The sequence below is a fragment of the Epinephelus fuscoguttatus genome, linkage group LG15 (genome assembly GCF_011397635.1).
Source record: "Epinephelus fuscoguttatus linkage group LG15, E.fuscoguttatus.final_Chr_v1".
Classification (NCBI taxonomy): domain Eukaryota; kingdom Metazoa; phylum Chordata; class Actinopteri; order Perciformes; family Serranidae; genus Epinephelus; species Epinephelus fuscoguttatus.
Window position 1 is genome coordinate 3,960,358 of NC_064766.1, and position 23,170 is coordinate 3,983,527.

At 41.3% G+C, this 23,170-nt stretch overlaps 1 protein-coding gene across 4 annotated transcripts in view; it reads left to right on the forward strand.

Moving 5' to 3' along the window:
* The window catches only part of LOC125902782 (disks large-associated protein 1-like), a 211,755-nt gene that overhangs the window by 112,208 nt on the left and 76,377 nt on the right, over window positions 1-23,170 (forward strand). For all 4 annotated transcript variants that reach the window (XM_049599376.1, XM_049599372.1, XM_049599374.1 and 1 more), the window contains exon 4: window positions 8,666-8,880. In XM_049599376.1, coding sequence (XP_049455333.1) covers window positions 8,666-8,880 — 215 coding nt within the window. The remainder of the gene's footprint in view (window positions 1-8,665; window positions 8,881-23,170) is intronic.

A 23,170-nucleotide genomic window follows, 5' to 3' on the forward strand; every position in this document is an offset into this window, starting at 1 on the left:
CACATTTGTTAATTGTTTTCACATGTTTCCTAGAGCTGTGTTCTGCCTCTTATTTGCATGTGTGTCCTCTCTACACTCAGATAACAATATAATAATATAATATAATGTAGCCTAGTATATAATGTAGCCTAGTATAACATGTTAAAATAAATGCAATGTGTGGGCTTTGGTTTTCAATCAAAAAAATGATTGAGTGGTCAGATAATTTCACAATTTCATTTCTCATTATTACAAATTATGATGATCATTATTACTGTGATTAGATCATTCTGATTAATGACTGACCATTAAGACATGTTTCTGATAAATATTTTAATGTGCACAATAATAACCTTTCACATTGTAATCATATTTTTATTTGTTATCTTTTGCATATGTGTGGCTGCTCCGTGTGTGTCTGAGCAGAATGCACGCGCGTTGTGCACCCGCCTAGACACGCATATTACTAACTTGTTTAACAGCGATATACTGCGCCGTTGACTTTAGACCAGGTTTTTGTTGGTCACTGGCGCATTTGCTTTTTACGTCATCTAACTAACAACGTGCCATGACTGCGCCTGACCACTCCTCATTTTTAGACCAACACACCCAGAGAAGCGCAAGTTTATTTGCTAGTTAGACGACGAGGGCGCAGGGCGTGAAAATGACAACTGCGCCTGCATCTAAATAGCAATGACACTTGCGACATGGATTATGCGCCCTCCGCCGTCCACTTTAGACCATCTAAATAGGGCCCTAAATGTGTTTTGGCTGCCAAATAAATTCTATATCTGAGAGATACAGATAATTCAAATGAGAGATGTGGTTCAACTTATTTGAATGTGTATTAAGTTGTAGCTGTGACAGTTAAATGGCCTCCCCAGCACCTGCTGCTGTTGTTAATTTGTTACCTGTACTGTGCTGTGTGGGATAACCATGTTTTTGAATGTGTGTGTATGGTGTGTGGTTGAATTTTAACAGTAGCCTACACATGTATAACATGCATCACTATTACCAACACAAGAGTGATCCTGCAAAAGACCAGGTATAACATAAATTGTGAGATTCTGGCTAGACTTTTATTTCGCTCAGCTGCAGAGAGAACCGGCCTTTATTTGTAGCAGGGTTCTATCAGTGACAGATCCTGGTTTCTCTAATGTCTTTCTGGTCTGCTCCCACTTTCATCTGCTTTTGATGCTGTTTGCTGTCAATGCACACCCAACTCTTTTCCTCCATGTTTACCTGTTGTCTTGATAAATTTGGTATTCTGTACAAGAAGTCATGTCATACTCACTGCCCTGTGGTTCTCACTTTTTTGTGTCTGTTTTGACACTTTTTTGATTGGCATTAAGCTTCTGTCTATAATCACAACACATCCTGCACAGATGAGCCATATTAATAGACTTCCAGCAGCTCAACATAAAAAACAGCAGATTATTGGTTGTCTATCAATTGAACATGATAATCATGAAGCGTATGTCTGGTGTAGTGCTTTCTACACTGCATCAGTATGTCATTTCTGACCCTTGCCCAGTTTGTGCCTTTCATGTATCGAACAAGATTCTGTAAAAGATGATTTACGAGTGATCTCTGGAAAAACTCAGATGGTCATTTAAAAACAGTGGCACTGTTCTGAGGGGATTTCCAGAGTCCCCGAAGACTAGTCTGGAAGAAATAGTATTTTATCCACTACACTATAGAATTAAGCGATGAGCCATGAGAGGCTGTGTTTACAATGATTTTAAAACAGCTAGGGGGTATTGTAAGCCATGACGCAGATAAAATGGCTACTACATATACCTGGCAATGTTTAAACAAAAACAAACACAAACACACAACAGCAAAATATGCAATAACTTGTCTTCTTTACAAATCTGTGGCCACATGCAGCCAAAGAGGTCCACCCCCACTGGCTTTAGTATAGGCTACCTAACATTAGGAGGAAGAAAAAAAAATGTCATTATGTTGCAGTTACGTTAAAAACTCATATGTATCTACCATCAGCAGCTATTATGATCAGCGTCCTCTAGCTGTTGTCACTTGCCAGTGACATCATTTTTGTTAAAGTGGAGCTCAGTTAGCTGGCAGCTTACATCATTGCTAGAGAAAAGTGAACATAGTTGGCTACAAACAAAAAATGCAAGCTACCTTAAGTGACATGGTTAATTTACCATAGTTAGCTTATATGCAGTTTGCCTGCTTTGGATGGAGATAAAGGCAGGTGCTTGATTAGGCAGCTGCAATGACAGATATTTCTTGAAGTGACAGGACACAGTGGGTCAGAGCCATGCACGGGTCCTTTTTTGATAACCCTCACCCGCCTATACCCATAAAGCTCAGTACCAGAACCAACCTGTTACCCATCATTATGTCTAAGTCAAAGCCGCACCCGTCCACACCCGTTAATTAAAGTCCCACGATCCTACCCACACCCGAGATTTAACACACACAGGCTACAGTTACGAACATGAAGCTGGGTTCTCAGTTACAATCCAAAGGAGGAAAAGCCTCTTTCAGTGGCTGCGCCAGATACCATTTTACCACGCTCCTTCCACCTCTATAAAACCTCAGTGGGATCCTCCTTGGGTGTCTTGAACATTAGCATGTTGTGTTTGTGGGCAAATGTGTCCAGCAAAAGACAAGTGATTTGTCTGTGTACTTGTGTTTGAAATTGTCACTATTAAGCCGTGTTTAATGTGTGATTTTGAATCAACTAAACCTTATAGCACTTCACAGAAACCCCAGAGTATAAATCTACCTTCAGGGTTTTTTTGGGGCTGTGGTGGTACACTGTATAGTGCCTACATAGGTGCTTTATCAGGGTTTATAGTTGACAAGGCAAAATTTGCCAGAATGATTCACCACTGGGGGCCCCTTTTCCAAAATATTTTGGGGGGCACCAAACATTTGCAGGGTCTGCCTGTCTGAGCGTTTCACGTCCTAGTGAATGATAAATGATTCAGACTTAAGTTGGCAGTTACCTTCCTTAACTTTGCATCCTACTGATAGGTGACTAACTGATGCAGTAATACTGAAATTGTTATGCATTCAAAGCTATGTGTCAGAATGCAGAACGCAGCTCAGCTAATCATAATCATGGACTGGACCATTACATTGCAGTGTTTAACCCTTGCTGGTATATTCAAACATTGCTGACTAATTCTCTTTTAGAGAAACTGTTGGTTACCTCTGTGATTCAAATGTATACTAATACACGAAAAGCACAAACTGGGGCTGTTCTTACCCCAGCTGATGGAACTGATCGTCAGAAAGACTGTGTATTTCAGGATTCAGCAGACCTGAGTGGGCAAGAGACAAAGAGATCAGTTAGTGGCTCAGACTCTCTCCATATATAAATACATTGACTCTTTGCCTGCTGTCAGTCTCAACAAGCAGCAGTGTGACTCATTAACTGTGATACAGACTTTTGTTCAAAAATACTGCAGTCATGCCAGGAGTGGTGACAGGAAGAGGAAGCACACAGTTGTTGCTCAGTTTTGAATGTCTCCTGGAATACTGTAAATGACACACTGTGCAGTTAGAGGAGAAATATTCCACCTTTTTAACACTAGTGTTTTGGGCAGATTAGTGATCATTGCCTCAGCTAATAAAATAAACAGCAAAAATTTCAACAACAATGGAGACCAGCCACCTTTTCATTTTTTTATTTCTTTGTTTTCACATATTGTCAGAAGGTTTCACAGATGATAGCAATCGTGGAACGTCTATGTAACATCCATTTGTTACATCAGTTTTATATTAATGTATATTATTGTATATGTGTCAAATACATGCAGTTCTACGCCCGATATCTCCAGCACTCAGCAACTCACACCAAAACAATCTAGATTGATAAATAGCACTACTTTAATATATATTTTGATTTTGGGATGAACTGGCCTTTTAAAGCTTCCACCCTTCTCCTTGGCTTTAAATGTTTAATCTGCAAATTATATTATCTTAAGCATATCACCAGCACGGCTGTTGGCTGCACTGTTACAGTACCTGTTATTTCTAATGCGGCTGCCTTAAGCCATCAAAACAGCCAAGTGTTGCCAAGGAAACAATCTACAGTCTGTAATAGAAAACACACAGTAGATGCTCTGGACAAGCTGTATACACGCCATCACTGTGAATGTCACATGCAGAGAGACTTATTTCTTAAAACATGGACAGATAGATAGGGGACTGGCTGTCTTGTTAAACCTTAAAATGCACCAAATCTCCAATAAACAGCATCTACACTAATGACAGTGTAAAGCATAGAAAGCAGCGTTCCACTGTTCCTCAGCCACTACAGTAGAATGAGTACAGAGCCGCAGTGGAAGTGAGGCCTGTGCGTGGGTGAGAGGCGCTGCTGATGCTACTGCAGCTGGTCCTTTCCCCGCATTCTCTTTTTATAGCCAAACTGCTCATTTGTGTCTCTTTGACGTCACACACACACACACACACACACACAGAAAGAGAGAGAGAGAGGGGGAGAGAGAGAGAGACATTGAGCCGAGCTGATCAGTTCAGCCTCTTCCCCTCTGTGATTCATATATAATTAGTCAGAATAGCGGTGCAATTCTCCTGCTGTCAGTCTCTGTTATTGTCTGTCAAATTTTCACTCTGGCCTCTAGTCTGAAGGCAGTAAATGCTCACAAGCTTGACACATAGTGCTGTATTTGCTCCAGCTCATACTAACACACTAAAAAGGCGTGGCTAGTTAAAAATAATGAGCTGTGGTGAATTGTATAAATATGGACGTCCTATAAGCCTTATAAACTGACACCATGGAGCTTCGTCACAGCGCCGAAGCCCATGTATTCTGGATGGTGTAAGGAAGAAACACTGGCTGTGTGTCTCAAATTACATACTTCTTTACTAAACACTTAATAATTTGAGTGCACATTTGCGCTAAGTGTGTTCACACTGCATAGTACAGGAAAATGCAGTGTACTACTGGCACACTCAAATCAGTCCAAAAGTTGAGTGTAGAATGATGGACATTTCTCACCCTCAGTGGTTGCCATGTTTGTGACATAGCAAACCTCCCAACTTTTGACATGGCAGCAGGGGACAAGGAGCCCATTAGCTATACAGCTTTTTTGTACCAATACTGATGTTGAATAGAAGCCATCACCAATGTTTGTTGGGTCTGTAATGATTTTGTACCGTGAACAATAATGTGAGTGCTAGCATTTGCTAGCTAGCTAACTTGCTCCAAGCTACGGCAGCACATTTTAATCAGCATTGACAATGTGGCATAAGTTTGGTTAATATGTAGGCTAATGGGCTCCTTCATAATTGTGTTATGTCCTGTCCATGAAATGGATGGTCATAACAAAAAACTTTTTATCCAGCAAAAAGCGATGAAATAGATAAATATATTGACGCACCCTGTGGTGGAAAATGTAATTTTCGTAATCATGTAATTTTTTCCCCCTACTGATTGGATTTACTTCAGATTTGCACTAATATCTGCCCTGATACCTGTTGTACGCCTCAAAGCAATATGAGCTTAGTATATATTTATTATAAAACTAGAGCCGCTTTTTTAAAGACTGTTTCTTAAATGTCCAGTGTGTAGGATTTAGTGGCATCTTGTGGTGAGGTTACAGAGCTGAAACATCTCCTGTGTGCAAAGCATGAAGGAGAACTACAGTGGCCAGCGTGAAAACTCAAAAAATGTCCCCGTTTTGAGCCAGTGTTTGATTTGTCTGTCATGGGCTATTGTAGACAAACAATATGGTGGACTCCATGAAAGAGGATCTGCTTTGTATGTACACGGGACAAGATTTTAAACACAGCACTTTATTTCTTGCTCCAGTTTTTCACAGGTTTAAGTTATAAAACTGGGGCTTTTTTTCATGCACTCAATAGATGTATTTCTCTCAAAGTTTGGGAACAAATTTGTTAAAATCTGTGTTAGTGAGCGCTTCGACTTTTCCAAGATAATCCATCAACCTGATTGCGGGTGATAAAGAACCTGATTAAACAGCATCATTATTACACAGGTGTGCCTTGGGATGGGCACAGTAAGAGGCCACTCTAAAATGTGCAGTTTAATTACGCAACATAATACCACAGATCTCGCATGTTTTGAGGGAGCTAGCTATTGGCATTCTGACTGCAGGAATGTCCACCAGAGCTGTTGCCCATGAACTGAATGTTCATTACAATACCATAAGTCATTTTAAGGACATTTCTTCAATTTTGACACAAATGTCCCCTTGGATTCAACGATCACCTGATTAGACTGTGGTGTTCAAAGGTCAAAGGTCACTGTGACCTAAAATTTATCTCATTCTCTTTAACACAATAACTCCAGAACACCCTCAGGAAATTTTGTTCAAATCTGACACAAACATGCACTTGGACTGAAGAATGAACTGATGAGTTGACATCATATCTCAGGAACAGAAGGGGAGACATCTGGTCAGATACTGAATTTGTGACACTAATCTTGGGTGTCCACCTTGAAACTGTGCTGATTGTATGGATCTTCTGTGCTGTCAGGGGAAGATGTGTGTGAAGCATCCATGCTTACATAGACACATATGTAAACTGTAAGAGAAACATGACTGGTGTTCGTAGGCACAAACGCAAGGTGGTAATTCTAGTTTACCCCTGACTTTCAGCCACATTTTCAGTCATCTGTCATCGTCATTTTAAACAACAAATTTCACTTCTGCCTTATATGAGGCACTAAGTAAAATACGAAATCACATTTCTTTTGCACCTTTTCATGTGGGCTAGAGAACAGCATTACTTGGTCTCTAGAAAGAGGCAAAGAGCTGCTGCCTGTTGCAATGAACACTATAGACGGGGACCAAAATCAGTCAATAGTGTAATAGAGTACACACAATCTAATTACTCAGAAAAGTGTGAGGTTAGTTTTGAAGATTTTGAAGGCCACATTTGTTATAGATCCCTGTGTTTCCTGACATTTGAGTTGGTCACACACAGGTGTAACTAATGACATTAATAATGGCTGTATCCTGATACAAGTGTGCCGACAGTTCCAAGATTTTGGTGTTGTGCCTGCTGGTTCTCAGTCATGGCTTAATGACACAGCTAAATGGAGTCTCATTACTGTTATTAGCTCCACCTGTGCTTCTCTTTTTATGAGTAAACATGTCCACTGTGAGAGAAGGCTGTGGTAACGCAGGCATGCATGAAAAGCTGTTACCTGTTGTTTTACTGGCTAACTCTCTGTAATTTGGGTATCATTATCATCCATAATGTTGAAAAGAAGAAACAAAACAGAAACTCTCATGATAATGTTTGCTGGTTCCACTGTTAGGAAGAACACCTGTACTAGTCCATAATGAGCCATTTTGAAATAAGCAAATATTAACTCATAACTTATTTTTATTATTTTCAGAATTACTATCAGTGACTCACCATATCTGATATAATTTACCTGCTATTTAATAACAACATATTTTTCTCATATGTCACATTTATATCAAATGAATCATAAGTGTCCATATCAAACTGAGAAAAACAGTTATTATAAGAAAGTTGTTATTAGCCAATTGCACCAATTAACCACTCTCAAACTGCAGGCCTCTTTATTGATTCCTTTTATTTGCTGTTTTCTCTTTGTATTTCTCTGTTTTCTCCTTTAGACATGGAGAAGTGTGCGAAAGACTATTGATAAAAACTGACACAGTCTACACACTGACTACACACTACACAGCAGTTTTTTGTTTGTTTTTTTAATAGACATTGCTGCTTTTCCAGCAGGGATTGTACCCGCAAAACCAGTGATTTTAAGCCTTGGTCATTTTCTAACATAATGAACATAACGAAACATTAGGTTTCATGTAAGGTTTTATGTATACATGGCAACATTTTTTCTGGTGACTGGGTTGCCACTGTATTCAAGTAGAGGGGATATCTCAAAATGGATTAATAAAACCAAAACTATCAGACTGCATAGATAACATAGAGGGGAGTCCAAATTGATTTTTTTTTTTTTTTTTTAACATTTATTTATTTATTTATTTTGTAATTTGATTGAACCTGATCCTCTTTTATCTCTTGCCATCATTTTGTATTCTGGGAACCTCTGTAAACTGGACTGCTATGACTTTCTATTTATTTGTAAATATAAGTTTGTTCAGTTCATGCATTTGTATCCAGGCAGTTATTGTCAGTAAAACCAGTCAGTATCTTAACCCATATAACAAAGTCTTTGTCAATTAATGCACAGGCCCTCAGGTCAGATCAGTGCAGACACATATAAGCGCACACACACACACACACACACACACACGCACGCACACCCATACACATACACACTCTCCTGTGCTCACGTATAGACACTGATCTGTGATGGAGAACTGGAAAGCAGATGCATGAATTAGCCAGAGAGAAATAGCACATACACGTACTGAACCATGCTAATTAGCCAACAGACTGTACCACAGCAGTGTGGGAGCTGTGTATGGATGCATGTGTGTGAAAGAGTGGTGGATTAAGAAAAATGCCAGCCATCAGTTTAGACCAGTCTGTTTTTGGATGCTAGATTTTGCTCTGTATCGTGTTTATTTTTGTGCAGCATGCTAGCTCTGTTTTTATAGGTTCCATGTACCATCAGGACAGTTTAGTTAGCCAGTTTGGTGGCTGGGACTCAGACTGCAGTGGAGTGGATCCTCCTGACAGTGTTTCTCTGTCCTCTCCACCTGGTCGTCAGGTACCTCAGGATGAGTGGGGCGGCTTCTCTCCGCTGGGGAAGGAGGATGACATCCCCTGTCGGAGGATGAGGAGTGGAAGCTATGTCAAAGCCATGGCTGAGGACGACAGCGGCGACTCTGATGGGAGTCCCAAACCGTCTCCCAAAGTTCAGGCACGCAGGGCCAGCTACCTGAAAGCCACACAGCCATCACTGACTGAGATGACCACTCTACAGTAAGAATCCACTCTCTTTGTCCTTTTGTCCTAACATCATATATTTACCATGAATCTAAGAACTGAATCTTTTATAATCACAAGCATTTTCTTTTTTAACTTCATTCTTACCCTTGTCCAACATTGAAATGTGGCTAGAACAATGTAGGGTTTTTTTTGACAATGGTATGCTGGATTGTTTATGCCTCTGCTTGTGATAACTGAGGCCATAGGCATGATGTTTTCAGGTTGTCCATCTGTCTGTCTCATTCTTGTAAACCTGATATTTCAAGAACATCTTGAGCATATTTATTCACATTTGGCACAAATGTCCACTTGGACTCATAAATGAACTGATTAGAATTTGGTGAATGAAGGTCAAGGTCACTTTGATCTCACAAAATATGTTTTTGGCCACAACTCAGAAATTAATACAATAATCCTGGAAAAATTTCACACAAATGTGTAATAGGATGACCCAATGAAGTGATGACATTTTATATCCCAAAGTCAACTTCACTGTGACATCATAATGCTCTGCAAAAACACTTCTCTATTCAGCGTCATAACTCTGGAGCAGAAGGAGAGACATTTTGTCAGATTTTGAATCGAACTACACTGATCTCAGGTACCCACCTTGAAACAGTGCTGACTGTATTATTGCAAGGCTGTAATTCTATTTTTTGTGTGTTTTTTAACCAATGCAAATATTAATGATAGACAGGGGCTGGCCTTTTATTTTGTTCTTTTATTCAAACTTATTTTTACATGTGAGTACATTTAGAAAGGACAAGGCTATTAGCAATGTTCTCCCTACATTTGTATTTTATTTTATTGCCAATTCAAGGCTGGCTTTCTAAAATGGCACAGAGCATTCTGAGGTCCTGCAGTCGACGTCACAGCCTCTAACAGCCACCGTACTGACAAGGAAAAAAAAACATTTCTTTTCTTTTCTGCTGGCATGTAAAGGCATTATTATTATTGACTGCTGAGGTTCAAGTCAAGCCTTACCATAAAAACTCTCCACTGTAACAAAACTGCAGGAATATAAGTAGTGCCAAACACAAGTTAAATGTCATCATTTTAATGTCTATAATCATCACATCATCTGCAATTAAAAGCACAGTGACAAAAGAGGAAATCAAATTGAATTCATGAATTTAAGGAAAACACCACCTAAATTACAAATTCCAATATGTTAATTGCATGGCATAGGAACATTCGATCAATATCTGTGAACATATGCTACTCTCTCATAAAGCTAGAAATCAGAGATGTTAGTCTAAAGCCTGTTATGTCATTGTGTATTAAATCTGGAGCTGCTCCATATATTAAGTGAATGGGAGACTGATTTTGTGGACCCTCAGAATGTTTCTTTTCTTTTTTTTAATAGCCAAATGAACTTTATTGTATTGTAGTGTTCTCAGCTCTGAAACAGAAAATGTTCCCCATGTCATCTAGAATATGTTTCCCAATGTGTGTCACTGGAGTAGCTCCAGGCTTTATAAATGACATCACAAATTTGAGTTTCAACACTCTAGTTTTTGGATTTGGGAGAGAGTTGGTCAGGTGTACATATATTTTTGGACTGTCTTAGACCATCGATGCATGCATTTTGAAAATGGGTGAAATTCCCCTTTAAATGTGATCCTGGGTGTTATTACGATGAGGAGTGCATCTGCTGTGTTTGTCACTGAAGCCATGTAACAATCATATGAAGCCTGCAGCAGGATGTGGTGTTTGCCTTAACATTAGTAGGATTATCTAATTAAGAAACAGATGGGGCTTGTTGTGTGGGATAAACCTGAAATCATATCAGTTAAAACCAGAGGTGGATTTCACGATACGTAGCTGCTTGTACAAAAATGAATCAGTTTTTATTTCTCTCTTTGATTACCTCTGCAATGTACTCTGTATTTAAAATATTGTTTTGCAGTTTGCTCCATGAGACATTTTTTTCACTATAAACATACAGTTCTTACTGTATTTTTCAAGCCTGAAATATTAGAAAATAAACTTGATCAGTGAGTATTAAATTGATGTAATTTAAAAGGACCTTTTGTTGCAATGGATGGATGGATAAATGCATGAATGCTTGGATAAATGGATGGATAAATGCATGCATACATGAATGGATGGCTGGCTGGCTGGCTGGCTGGCTGGCTGGCTGGCTGGCTGGATGGATGGATGGATGGATACATTGATGGATGGCTGGATGAATGGATGCATGGATAGATGGAAGCATGGATGGATGGATGGATACATGGATGTATGGATTGATAGATAGAAAATAGAAAAAAATAGACAATAGAAAAATAAACACAACAAATAAAAACAAAAATGCTCAAAAGGAAAAACCTTAACATACTCTATTTACATAAGATATATTGTACATCTGTAGAAGGCACAAGATGAAGAACATACTAGAATATACTGTGAATATGCCCAACTACTATTTAAATATAAAATATAAACATTTGATAACATACAATGCATAATTGACAGGTAAAAATTTGTTGAAGTATTTTAAATGCAATGAGGTAGAGTGGGAGTGTAAAGATGAGTGAATTCACCACATGCAAGGTTATTGAAGTAGTCAAACAGAGTAAAGTTAGTGGAGTTTTCTCTGTTACAGTTATGAGTTATTGCTTTAGGAAGGAAAGATTTTGTGTCAGCCCTTTTGACATCAAAGGTGAACCAGTCTGTTAGAGGACGAACTCTACTGTCTTGTCCAGTGTGTGGTGGGGAGGGTGGTCAGGATTACCTATAATAGATAACAGTTTGTTCTAACACAACTTCAGAGTTGTCTGTTGTTGTTAGACTGTCTGTCTAAAAGTATTGGTCTTTTAGTTCAATCTGTTGTCGATCTGTATCCCCAGGTAGTTGAAGTCCTTAAAGAAGACTTATAGGGGTACTAATGATTTTTTCAACCTGGGCCCTATTTTCCGATCTACTTTTGTCTAAATGAGTGATAGGATATTCAGTATTTAACATTTCTCCAGTACGAAGCTTGGGCTGACCTGCCTGCAGCCTGTAAGCGCGCACTATATTAAATTATATGGCACTCAGACAACATCAAACAACGTCAAAATATGTCCAGTAAAAGTGCATTTTTTTCACACAGATAGGCTCGGATTGTAAGTATAATTATCCAACAACATAACGGAAAGGAGAAATGAACGTCTGTTTTACCTTTAGCTGGATTCGGACATGTTCCTCTGCCTGTTGCTGCTCCCTCTCTCTCCTCGTCCACTCTTCAATTTCAATGAGCTCTGCATCCGTGTACTTCTGTGTACTGAGTGTTTGAATAAATACGGTCCATCCAGATCCAGTTGGTCAAAATCGGGTAAAAATTTGGACGTTTGTTGTGGCAAGTAAAAAAACACTCACTCAGAGAATGAAAGTCTGGCTCTGAAATCTCACGTCTCATGAGATTTGAGTTGTTGCAGGAAGTCACCGCTGGAGTGACCTTACAAACGCAAGGAGTTACTCTGTTTGGAGTAATCATGGCTAAATTTTTACCCAATTTTGACCAACTGGATCCAGATGAGCCATTTGAATTTGATGACGGCCCGTATTTATTTGAACACGGAGTACACAGACGTACACGGACGCAGAGCTCATTGAAACTGAAGAGCGGACGAGGAGAGAGAGGGAGCAGCAACAGGCAGAGGAACATGTCCGAATCCAGCTAAAGGTAAACACAGACGTTCATTTCTCCTTTCCGTTATGTTGTCGGATAATTATACTAACAATCTTTAATACTCTACACTATGCTATGCTATGCTATGCTATGCTATGAACCCTATTATATCGGGTTCATACTTGTATTTCAGGTTTCTACTATAACATGTTTACATGCCTCAATGGTCAAAAAACACAATTTTCCTTATACTGTCTGTGCTGAACACCTGTATTCACCCTCTGTCTAAGACACTCCATTTTAGTGCCTCTCTCTTCAAGCTCCTCTCGCAAAAAGCCCAGTCTGCTCTGATTGGTTAGCATTTTCACGCGTCCGTATCTTGGCATCACCAATAAAAAATAAAAAACACCTATAAAGGCTCAACAACCAAGTTTACATGTTTCCCTGATGTTAGCATGTAGCTACATGTAGCAGCGCAGGCTACCTAATGTAAACACTTGCAGTAGTGTGCCTGGATCAGATAACCATTGGAAGAAATCCAGTGCACATTGATGTCATACTGTAGCCAGAGTAGTAAAAACAGTTGGAAACAGTGTACAGAATGAGACAAGAAAGTCTTTGCTCACAAGGATTACTTTTACAAAAAAAGACACACAATATAGAAAAGCATGATAGGCACCCGTTAATGATAATATAAATAAAATTCTGCTACCTTCATAAGCGATTAGATCAGTGTTGATTGCTCATTTCCTCTAGGATAGATGTTCAGATGTTCAGTTTAGAGGGAAATCCTGTGTTTCCCTATATATACTGTGTATATATACTAGATATACAGTACAGGCCAAAAGTTTGGACACACCTTCTCATTCAATGCGTTTTCTTTATTTTCATGACTATTTACATTGTAGATTCTCACTGAAGGCATCAAAACTATGAATGAACACATGTGGAGTTATGTACTTAACAAAAAAAGGTGAAATAACTGAAAACATGTTTTATATTCTAGTTTCTTCAAAATAGCCACCCTTTGCTCTGATTACTGCTTTGCACACTCTTGGCATTCTCTCCATGAGCTTCAAGAGGTAGTCACCTGAAATGGTTTCCACTTCACAGGTGTGCCTTATCAGGGTTAATTAGTGGAATTTCTTGCTTTATCAATGGGGTTGGGACCATCAGTTGTGTTGTGCAGAAGTCAGGTTAATACACAGCCGACAGCCCTATTGGACAACTGTTAAAATTCATATTATGGCAAGAACCAATCAGCTAACTAAAGAAAAACAAGTGGCCATCATTACTTTAAGAAATGAAGGTCAGTCAGTCCGGAATATTGCAAAAACTTTAAGTGTGTCCCCAAGTGGAGTCGCAAAAACCATCAAGCGCTACAACGAAACTGGCACACATGAGGACCGACCCAGGAAAGGAAGACCAAGAGTCACCTCTGCTTCTGAGGATAAGTTCATCCGAGTCACCAGCCTCAGAAATGGCAAGTTAACAGCAGCTCAGATCAGAGACCAGATGAATGCCACACAGAGTTCTAGCAGCAGACCCATCTCTAGAACAACTGTTAAGAGGAGACTGCGCGAATCAGGCCTTCATGGTCAAATAGCTGCTAGGAAACCACTGCTAAGGAGAGGCAACAAGCACAAGAGATTTGTTTGGGCCAAGAAACACAAGGAATGGACATTAGACCAGTGGAAATCTGTGCTTTGGTCTGATGAGTCCAAATTTGAGATCTTTGGTTCCAACCGCCGTGTCTTTGTGAGACGCAGAAAAGGTGAACGGATGGATTCCACATGCCTGGTTCCCACTGTGAAGCATGGAGGAGGAGGTGTGATGGTGTGGGGGTGTTTTGCTGGTGACACTGTTGGGGATTTATTCAAAATTGAAGGCACACTGAACCAGCATGGCTACCACAGCATCCTGCAGCGACATGCCATCCCATCCGGTTTGTGTTTAGTTGGACGATCATTTATTTTTCAACAGGACAATGACCCCAAACACACCTCCAGGCTGTGTAAGGGCTATTTGACCAAAAAGGAGAGTGATGGAGTGCTGCGGCAGATGACCTGGCCTCCACAGTCACCGGACCTGAACCCAATCGAGATGGTTTGGGGTGAGCTGGACCACAGAGTGAAGGCAAAGGGGCCAACAAGTGCTAAACACCTCTGGGAACTCCTTCAAGACTGTTGGAAAACCATTTCAGGTGACTACCTCTTGAAGCTCATGGAGAGAATGCCAAGAGTGTGCAAAGCAGTAATCAGAGCAAAGGGTGGCTATTTTGAAGAAACTAGAATATAAAACATGTTTTCAGTTATTTCACCTTTTTTTGTTAAGTACATAACTCCACGTGTTCATTCATAGTTTTGATGCCTTCAGTGAGAATCTACAATGTAAATAGTCATGAAAATAAAGAAAACGCATTGAATGAGAAGGTGTGTCCAAACTTTTGGCCTGTACTGTATATATACAGTATATATACTGTGTATGTATGTATGTATATATATATATATATATATACATACGTATGCATATGTTTAATTGGCTGAGTCAAATATTTATATGATGTCCATTATTGTGTATGAGGGGTCTGAAAGGGCTATACCCTGCCCCAGACGTTAATTCAGATCTTCTGGTGAGGCATTTTGATGAAACAAAAAAGCATTGTAGCCCTGATATATCTGCTAAAGGAAGGCTTGGTAACTCTGCCCCTGAGAGAGGTGTAATCTTCAGTCTGATCTACAGCAGGAAGCCAGAAATATCACCTTTGCCTAATTAAGCTTTCACAGCTCTCTAAATAGTGAGAGTAATTACAGTGAGTAGTCGAGGGATGGCTGCGCTGCTCTCTCTTCTCCTCCTCACTGTGCCATGTACACACCCTTCTTCCTCTTTGCTCATCAATGGACTGGCCTCCATTGTCTTATAATCAGCTAAGATGGACACCTGCTTGAAGCAGTTCTACTTCTACTCAGTTAACAGTGTGTGTTTCTGTGTTTAAAACACTGTAATATATTTTGGGTTCTTTGGTTCCTTGCTACATTTTTCTCTCATATCCTCAACAATATTTACCTCACAACCCTCCTTGGAGGGGTTGTAGGGTCGCAACTCCACCGACTGATTCAAATGAAAGTCTGTGAGTACCTATGGCAGGAATACAGGGTTTGGATGCAACATGACTCCAGCATCAACAACAACAGCTCTTATCCACTAACAGAGCATGCAGTTCCCCCACTCTTTAGGCTGATTTCACTGCCAAGAGAAAAAACACTTTAAGAGACAGCCACTTAATACTGACTGACTCCAGAGGCTCAAAAGGTTCCTGCTGCAGGGCAGCCAACACCTGATTCCGGTTCCACGGTGGAATGGCTGGCCTCTTGGTGCGCAGTGCAAGCCTCTGCGGTGCAAGCCTCTGTGCACCCTTCAGGAGCTAAATGATGAGGCTGCAGTCACCATCTGCAAGGTTATAATCCCTTGTATGAGCAGCCTTGATAGGTGCCACCATGTCTCCAAGGGTTGAAGGTGATTTTCCCACCTCAAGCAGCCCCTGCAGGTACCGGAGCACCTCTGGGGCTGCACATGTCAGTGCATCAATACGGTTAGTTGTGCACCATGACGCAAAGAGCTCCCAGTAGTTAGAGTATGCAGCCCTCATAAACGGTGCCCAAGCACTCCGCATGGTCTGAGACACTGACTGTACAAGTCCCAAGCCTAGCAGACCAGCCCTCTCAGGGGCCAGGCCCAAATTTTGAGCCCCTGTGGAGAGGGATGGAGCAGGGCCCCCTGCGCCTGACTCAGAGGGTCACAGTGGACAGGGAGCTCCCGTGGCCTTCCAGGCAGGAGCAGCACCACCTCTGAGCATCATGTCATGTGGGGCCAGTTCGGGTCCACCAGGATCAGCTGCACTTCCTCCTCCCAAACTCTCTGCAGCAGATTTGGGAGAAGAGTGAATGGGGGAAATGCAAACAGCAGGCCTTGATGCCACTGGTGTGCCATGGCATCAACGGAAAAGAACAGTAGGCAATGGAAATTGCCCCTGGTTGCAAACAGGTCGACCACTGCTCTGCCGAAGTGGTGCCAGATCTCCCCTCCAGTCCACTGGACTTGGGCCTCCCCTGGAGAGTAGGTCCACCCCCTGGATCACCAATCCGGGCACGTGCATAGCCCTGACGGACAGGAACCATGGCCCTGCCCAGGTCCACAGCCTGTATGCTATTCTGCAAAGGATTGGGGAGCCCAGGCCCCCTTGCCTGTTGACATATGCTGCTGCCACTGTGCTGTCGGTTCTTACTAGCACGTGATGGCCTTGCAGACTCAGGAGAAAATGCTGAAGGGCCAGGTGAATAGCTCACAGTTCCAGAGCATTGATATGCCAGCCCAAACTGTAAATAATACCCTTGGGTCATTGTTGAAACAACCCAGGGGTCAGCCCCCAGAGCCTCCAATGTCATCTGAGAGCAAGGGAAGGCTGGAGGTGATGGCGCGTTAGGACTGAGGCATGACCTTGGGTAGCCCCTGGCCACTGCGACATCCTCTGCCCCATTTAGACTTGCAGCACGGTGCATCCAGCCTGGATGCACCGTGCTGCATCCAGCCAACCTCAGCCTGCCCCCAAGCAGAGAGCTTGCCCCCAAGCAGGGTGATGTTGCTTGGACTGCTGCGGTTGAGGCTGCTGCCAGCCCTGACCTCACTTCAAGGTGCCTGACACCTCCTTAGCACAGCGACGGGCTTCCTGCCCCTGCTGAATCACCAAGAATGTTTGAGCAGACATGCCCTATCCTCTGGCTGCAGCATGGACTGTGACAGCCAGAGATTGAGATGAAAAGGGGCTGGTGGACGTCTGCCAAATGACTAGCAATGGACTTCCCTTTGCCTTTGACACTTCTACTGGAGGGAGATGTGTTGTAATGAGGAAATGGGAAGCCTCCGCAGGTGCGAAATGGAAAACCAGCTACACCTCGTGGTGGCTAACTGTGGAGGTAAGCCGACTCTGTTGGCTTCCAGCAGGCAATTAAACCCCAGAGGGACGTCATGAATTGCCCCCCAACTAAGTCAGGCCTGAGTGAGCTGCTATGCCTCAACTGTGTGTAAACAGACAGCTGCAATACACGGACATGGCACCCCTCTCAACTGTTTCACTCCTTATTGTCAAAAAGAAGAAACAGTGTTTAGCTATCCCCGAGAGGGACCCGCGAAGGTCAGCTCTCCCACCTAAAAGAAAGTAAGTGGACAAAACGCTAAACTCCTCTCTCTGTTGACTCCAACAGGTAGAAATCAATGAATCAGTGGGTGCATGTGCAAGGTGGGGCTTTTATAGCCTGGCGCATGCCGGCCACGGAAAGTGGTGTGTCTTAAAGATTATTAATTTTCCATGTCGATTACCCCAGATGGGGATAATTCCCGTAGTTAGGATATAACTACTGGGTGGAGAGATAATCTCGATACGATAGAGAAACAATGTGCCAGTCGTCAGACCCTCATCAGATTATGTATAAGATCAAAAATGTTTTTTAAAAATATTTATAGACAATGGCCGCTTTTCCCAGTTGAGATTGATCTTAAGACTTAAGAGCACAGTTAAGAACGTCTTAGCTAAGACGTGTCGCTAAAATAAAGAGAGTGATAAAAGAGTGTTCCCCAGATGAGTTCTTAATGCCCTTCTTAGGATCGCTCTTAAGATCACTCTTTAAGAAATTCTTAACAGGAGCTGTCCACTGAAACTAAATCAATCGATGTCAGGCAAATAGATCACCCACCACTTAATTAGTGCATAAGTTACACAAAGTGCTGCTACCTAACACACTAATTCCCTGCTGCTCGTGTGTATGTGTGTTCTAATAATTCTAATGAAAAACTAAGACGATAAATATTTGTTAATGACCTATTTTCATGATGAAAACAAGACTACAACTAAATAAGAAGTAGTCTTGGTAAGAGTATCATGAGGAAATGTATTATATTTAAACAAAAATATGAAAGACAGGGGCGGCACGCTGGTGTGGTGGGTAGCACTGTCGCCTCACAGCAAGAGGGTTGCCTCTGTGTGGAGTTTGCATGTTCTCCCCGTGTCAGCGTGGGTTCTCTCCGGGCACTCCGGCTTCCTCCCACAGTCCAAAGACATGCAGATTGGGGACTAGGTTAATTGATAACTCTAAATTGGTGTGAATGTGAGCGTGAGTGGTTGTTTGTCTCTATGTGTCAGCCCTGTGATAGTCTGGCGACCTGTCCAGGGTGTACCCTGCCTCTCGCCCGATGTCAGCTGTCAGCCCCCCCGCGACCCTCGAGAGGATGAAGCGGTTAGAAGATGAATGAATGAATGAATGAAAGACAGACGAAAGGACAAATGAACTTAAGGACCTGTAGTGTATCCAGACCACATTGTATCCTACTTGCATTCATCAACGTTTTGTCTCTGCTAATGATCATCTTAATGTGACCAGTTCACGGATGGACAAAATTGACAGATTTATGGACTATATTAATCTACACTGAGAATCAGACAAAACGCCAGGTATAAACTATGAAAACACACAGGCAGCATGCTGACAATTGTAAAAGAGTTAGTGTGACATGTATGTGCCGATGTGTGGAGACACACAGCTGCCACCCAGCGCGCTAATTCCCTGCTGCACATGTCTATGTGTAATTTCATGTCTATCCAAAAGGTGTGTCCAAGTAGCAATCACACCTGTTTATACACAGCAATTGGTTAATGCAGATATAAAATGACCCGTGGGTAGCTAGGTGCACACATTAAGACAAAATGGCGGAAGCAGGGTGCAAGTGGGCCAAGCAGTTGCCTGCATTCATCCCAGGGGAGATGGGCATCCTGGTGGATAAAGTATGGCAGCAGCGGGACACACTCTTCAGCAGAACAAAAGGCAAAAGAAATTTAGTGGCCAAGAACCACATTTGGCATGCCATCGCTGAAAAAATGGCTCCCTCAAGCCCCTGCAGCCTGCAAGTCTGGGTGACGGTGAGAAAGAAGTGGCAGGAGTTTCAGAGCCAAACCAAAAAAAAGGCAGCAAGGGGTTCCAGCTGAGCGCAATTACACCGTATATCAGTTGCCTGATATCTGATGTCGCAGGTTTGGAGGGTGGATGTGTTTCTGTTGTGCCCTGACATATTTTTTGGGTGCAGTTAACTATCTCATATGTGCATGCAGATGTGTAATGTGCGGACAAGTTATGATAAGTGATAGTCATGATGATTCAAACATGAGCACATACAGGAACACACTTGTTATTCCTCATACTTATTTTTCTTCTTATTTTTATTTTTATTTTTATTCCACCAGATTTTGGTGCGTAACTTGTGCCACAGCTTTGAGCTCACATAGGGTCTTCATAAAACACATAGATTCAAGATTCAAAGTGTTTATTGTACAACGAGGGCACGCGTTGTAATATTATTTTGCCTGACGTGGCTGGATCTGTGAGGGTTTGGTCGCTAAGAAGTATGTTAAGATTGGGTCAGCTCGATCTTACAACTCCTTAGTGAAAGATCTTCTTAAGCTAAGTGCGAATCTGAGAAACACGTTTTTCTTTTGCGGGAGGCTTAAGAGTGTTCTTAAGAAGCTCTTAGCACTAAGATCTTCTTAACTGGATCTGGGAAAGGCAGCCAATGCCTGCTAAAGTGAGACCAATCAGAGCCCATGAGCTGACAGCACAATCACATTTCTTACCTGAGATTTTATGGGTTAGAGAAGCTTAATGCACCACCTAGAGGGGGTGACCCTGGCCTGCTCTTGATAAGACGTAAAGTCTTCTGAATATGCACTTTACAGACGTTGTCACCATAAGGTCTGAATGGTGAGATGCTTCTTAATGTGATGCTGTGAATATACATTTTTTTCAGATGATACAGTATATTTCACATTTGATAAGTATTTATTATGACAAATCCTTTTTCTTTTTATGTAGGGTTGTTACTAGGTTATAGATGACCCACTAATTATAAATCTTTTTCTACTGCCCAGGTATTGAAGGTCTCATGGTCAATGCAAGTGGTCAACATGATGTCTTTTTATCTAGTTTTGCTATTTTGTGAGAATATGTACTTGTATCTACATTTATAAGTTATTTCTATATTTATACTCTTTCAAAGAAATGTTTTCCTGCTATGTTGCTTATTGTGGCTATTTGGTCTTGGGATTGTGTCTGCCTGATGCCCATTTCGATCTGTGTTTGTGGGGTGGCCTACGGTTTGCCCTGAGACTTACCAGTAGCCTGACATGATTACTGCTTTTGTATGTATTTTTAACATATCATTCAGTGTACATATTTATACAGTTATTGCAGACAATGATTTTTTTTTTTTTTTGTGGGAGGTGCCCTCTATAAGGCTAAATACACACACTTTGTGTGACTGATTGCGCAACACATTCTCATTCTGACCAACGTTTGGTCATGGACTTTCCACGTCGACATATGATGTGCAAGGTACCAGGGGTGTGTTGGATGTTGACGTTCCATGTTGTGCCAGTCTGTTACATGCACTGTCTGTTTTCAAAATAGACTTCTGTTTTCACAGGAAATGTACAGTTTGTATACAGTCAGTCTCATTATAACACAATTGACGTTTTTTTCCTTCAACAACAAACGCACATGGTTACGTTTAGCCAACACACACATGTGGTTGGGTTTAGAACAAAAGAACAGGGCTTGGCTTATCATTAAGATGGGAAGTGAACACTGGCCTCCCACAGGAAAGTCAGTAAATAGTAAATTGTAAATGGACCTGCACTTGTATAGCACCTTTTGAGTCTTCCAGCCACTCAAAGCACTTTTACATTAGTCTTTAACACACTCACACACCAATGAAACAGCCATGAGGAGCAATTTGGAGTTCAGTTTCTTGCTCAAGGATGCTTCAGCATGAGGACTGAAGGAGTCGGGGATCGAACCACTGATTAGTGGACTCCAATTGGTGGACAACCCACTCTACTTTCTGAGCCACAGACGCCTCAGTGATTGTTGGACCCATCCACCACTCCTCCCACCTGCCCTACTTCGACTTTCACCCCCTAAACCTAAGTTGTCTTGTTTAAGCCTGACCCTGCCGTTACAGGATAATGGAGACTCACCGTGTATCCTGCCAGCATGAAAGGATAGCTTTTTTCTGCACTTTTTGCCAGAAGTCACTGACCTAGCACCTGTCTTCAACGAAAGGGTTTGATTGTGCTGTCAGCTCCTGGCCTCTGATTGGCCTCATCTGAGTAGGCATTATCTATGTATTTATTGAAATTGTATTTGTTCTTTCACCTAACATGGCAAAGGTCTGACAACTAAAACATTGTTGATCTTATAAAGTTTATTGCAAGTAACAATGTGCGGGAATTCCCTTGTCTTATCCTAGGAACAAACTGGCATGGACTTTGAACAAAGATGATCTCTGTAAGACAGGTTTGCAGCATCTATAGTTCATGTGTAAAATGAAAAAGTTCAGAGTAGACAGAACTTTGTTGGTCAATTTCTATCACTCCTTTGTGGAGAGTATTCTGACTTTCTGCTCTATTGCCTTGTATTTTTCATTGTCTGTGAGTAATAAAAACAAAGTGCATAAGATTGTCAGTATGTACTGTAAGATTGCTGGACAGCAGCAAAACTGCATGGTGATGACTTATAAGTCCAGAGTGGAGAGGGAAGGGCAGGCAATTACTAGAGAGCTCTCACATCCCCTATTTAGTTTATATGATGTTACCATCTGAAATCAGGCTCACACAGTATTTGTATGGCTTTGTTAAATAAATTGTAAAAAAAAAAAATAAATAAATAAAAAAAAAAATTAAAATATAACTGAACCTCTGTGTGTGAGGATGCTGCACCTCATGATATGTAAAGCTCTAGTGTTAAGGTGTAAAGGTCTATAATAATGAAATGTTCTGTTCAGTGGTGGGGAGACGACGAAGTTATCAAATTGCTGGCATTTGGAAAAAACTGCTGAGATCAATAAAACATTTAAAACAACATTTTTTTTACTGTAGTATTGCAGTAGCATAAATAGCATTATTAATATTAGTGCTAACTTAACTGCTATTGGATTGCATGTGGGTCAGATGTGTTTGGAGGCAAAAATGTGATTTCACAGGTGCTTGGGGTACTAGATATTTCAATTTGCTAACTTTACATTCTTTATTTCACTTTGGCTACATCCACATTTATTTTAAAATGTATAACTATTGCTACATTTATGCCTAGCATGCACATTACGTTGGTGTTTTGGAATTCCTAAAGCAGAGACCTTCGAAAACACTGCTTCCCCAGTTAACAACTCCAGGGTTGCATTTTAGTCTGGATGGGAAGAATTACAACAATGATACCTGTGTTTGCTCTCCAGTTCAGTCGGATCAGTCAAGCCAAAACATTATATCTAGGTCCACATACCTTTGTGTGATTTCATCCTTCTTCTTCTTTCCGACCGCAATATCTTCCTCTGGCGATGGACAGTACTTTTTGTATTGCATTTATCACCATATTTGCTTTGTACTGACTCCCAGTCTGTTTTCTGCCACCTTGACTGCGTTATACTCATGCTATTTCAGTAACAGTTCCACTTTGTCACCATCCAAGCAAAGTCCAAGCAAAAATTTGTTATCTCCATAGTATTTTCTGTAACCAAGCAACTAACTGCAGAGTAGACAATCTGCTTCCTGTTTACATCTTGCCCAGTGGA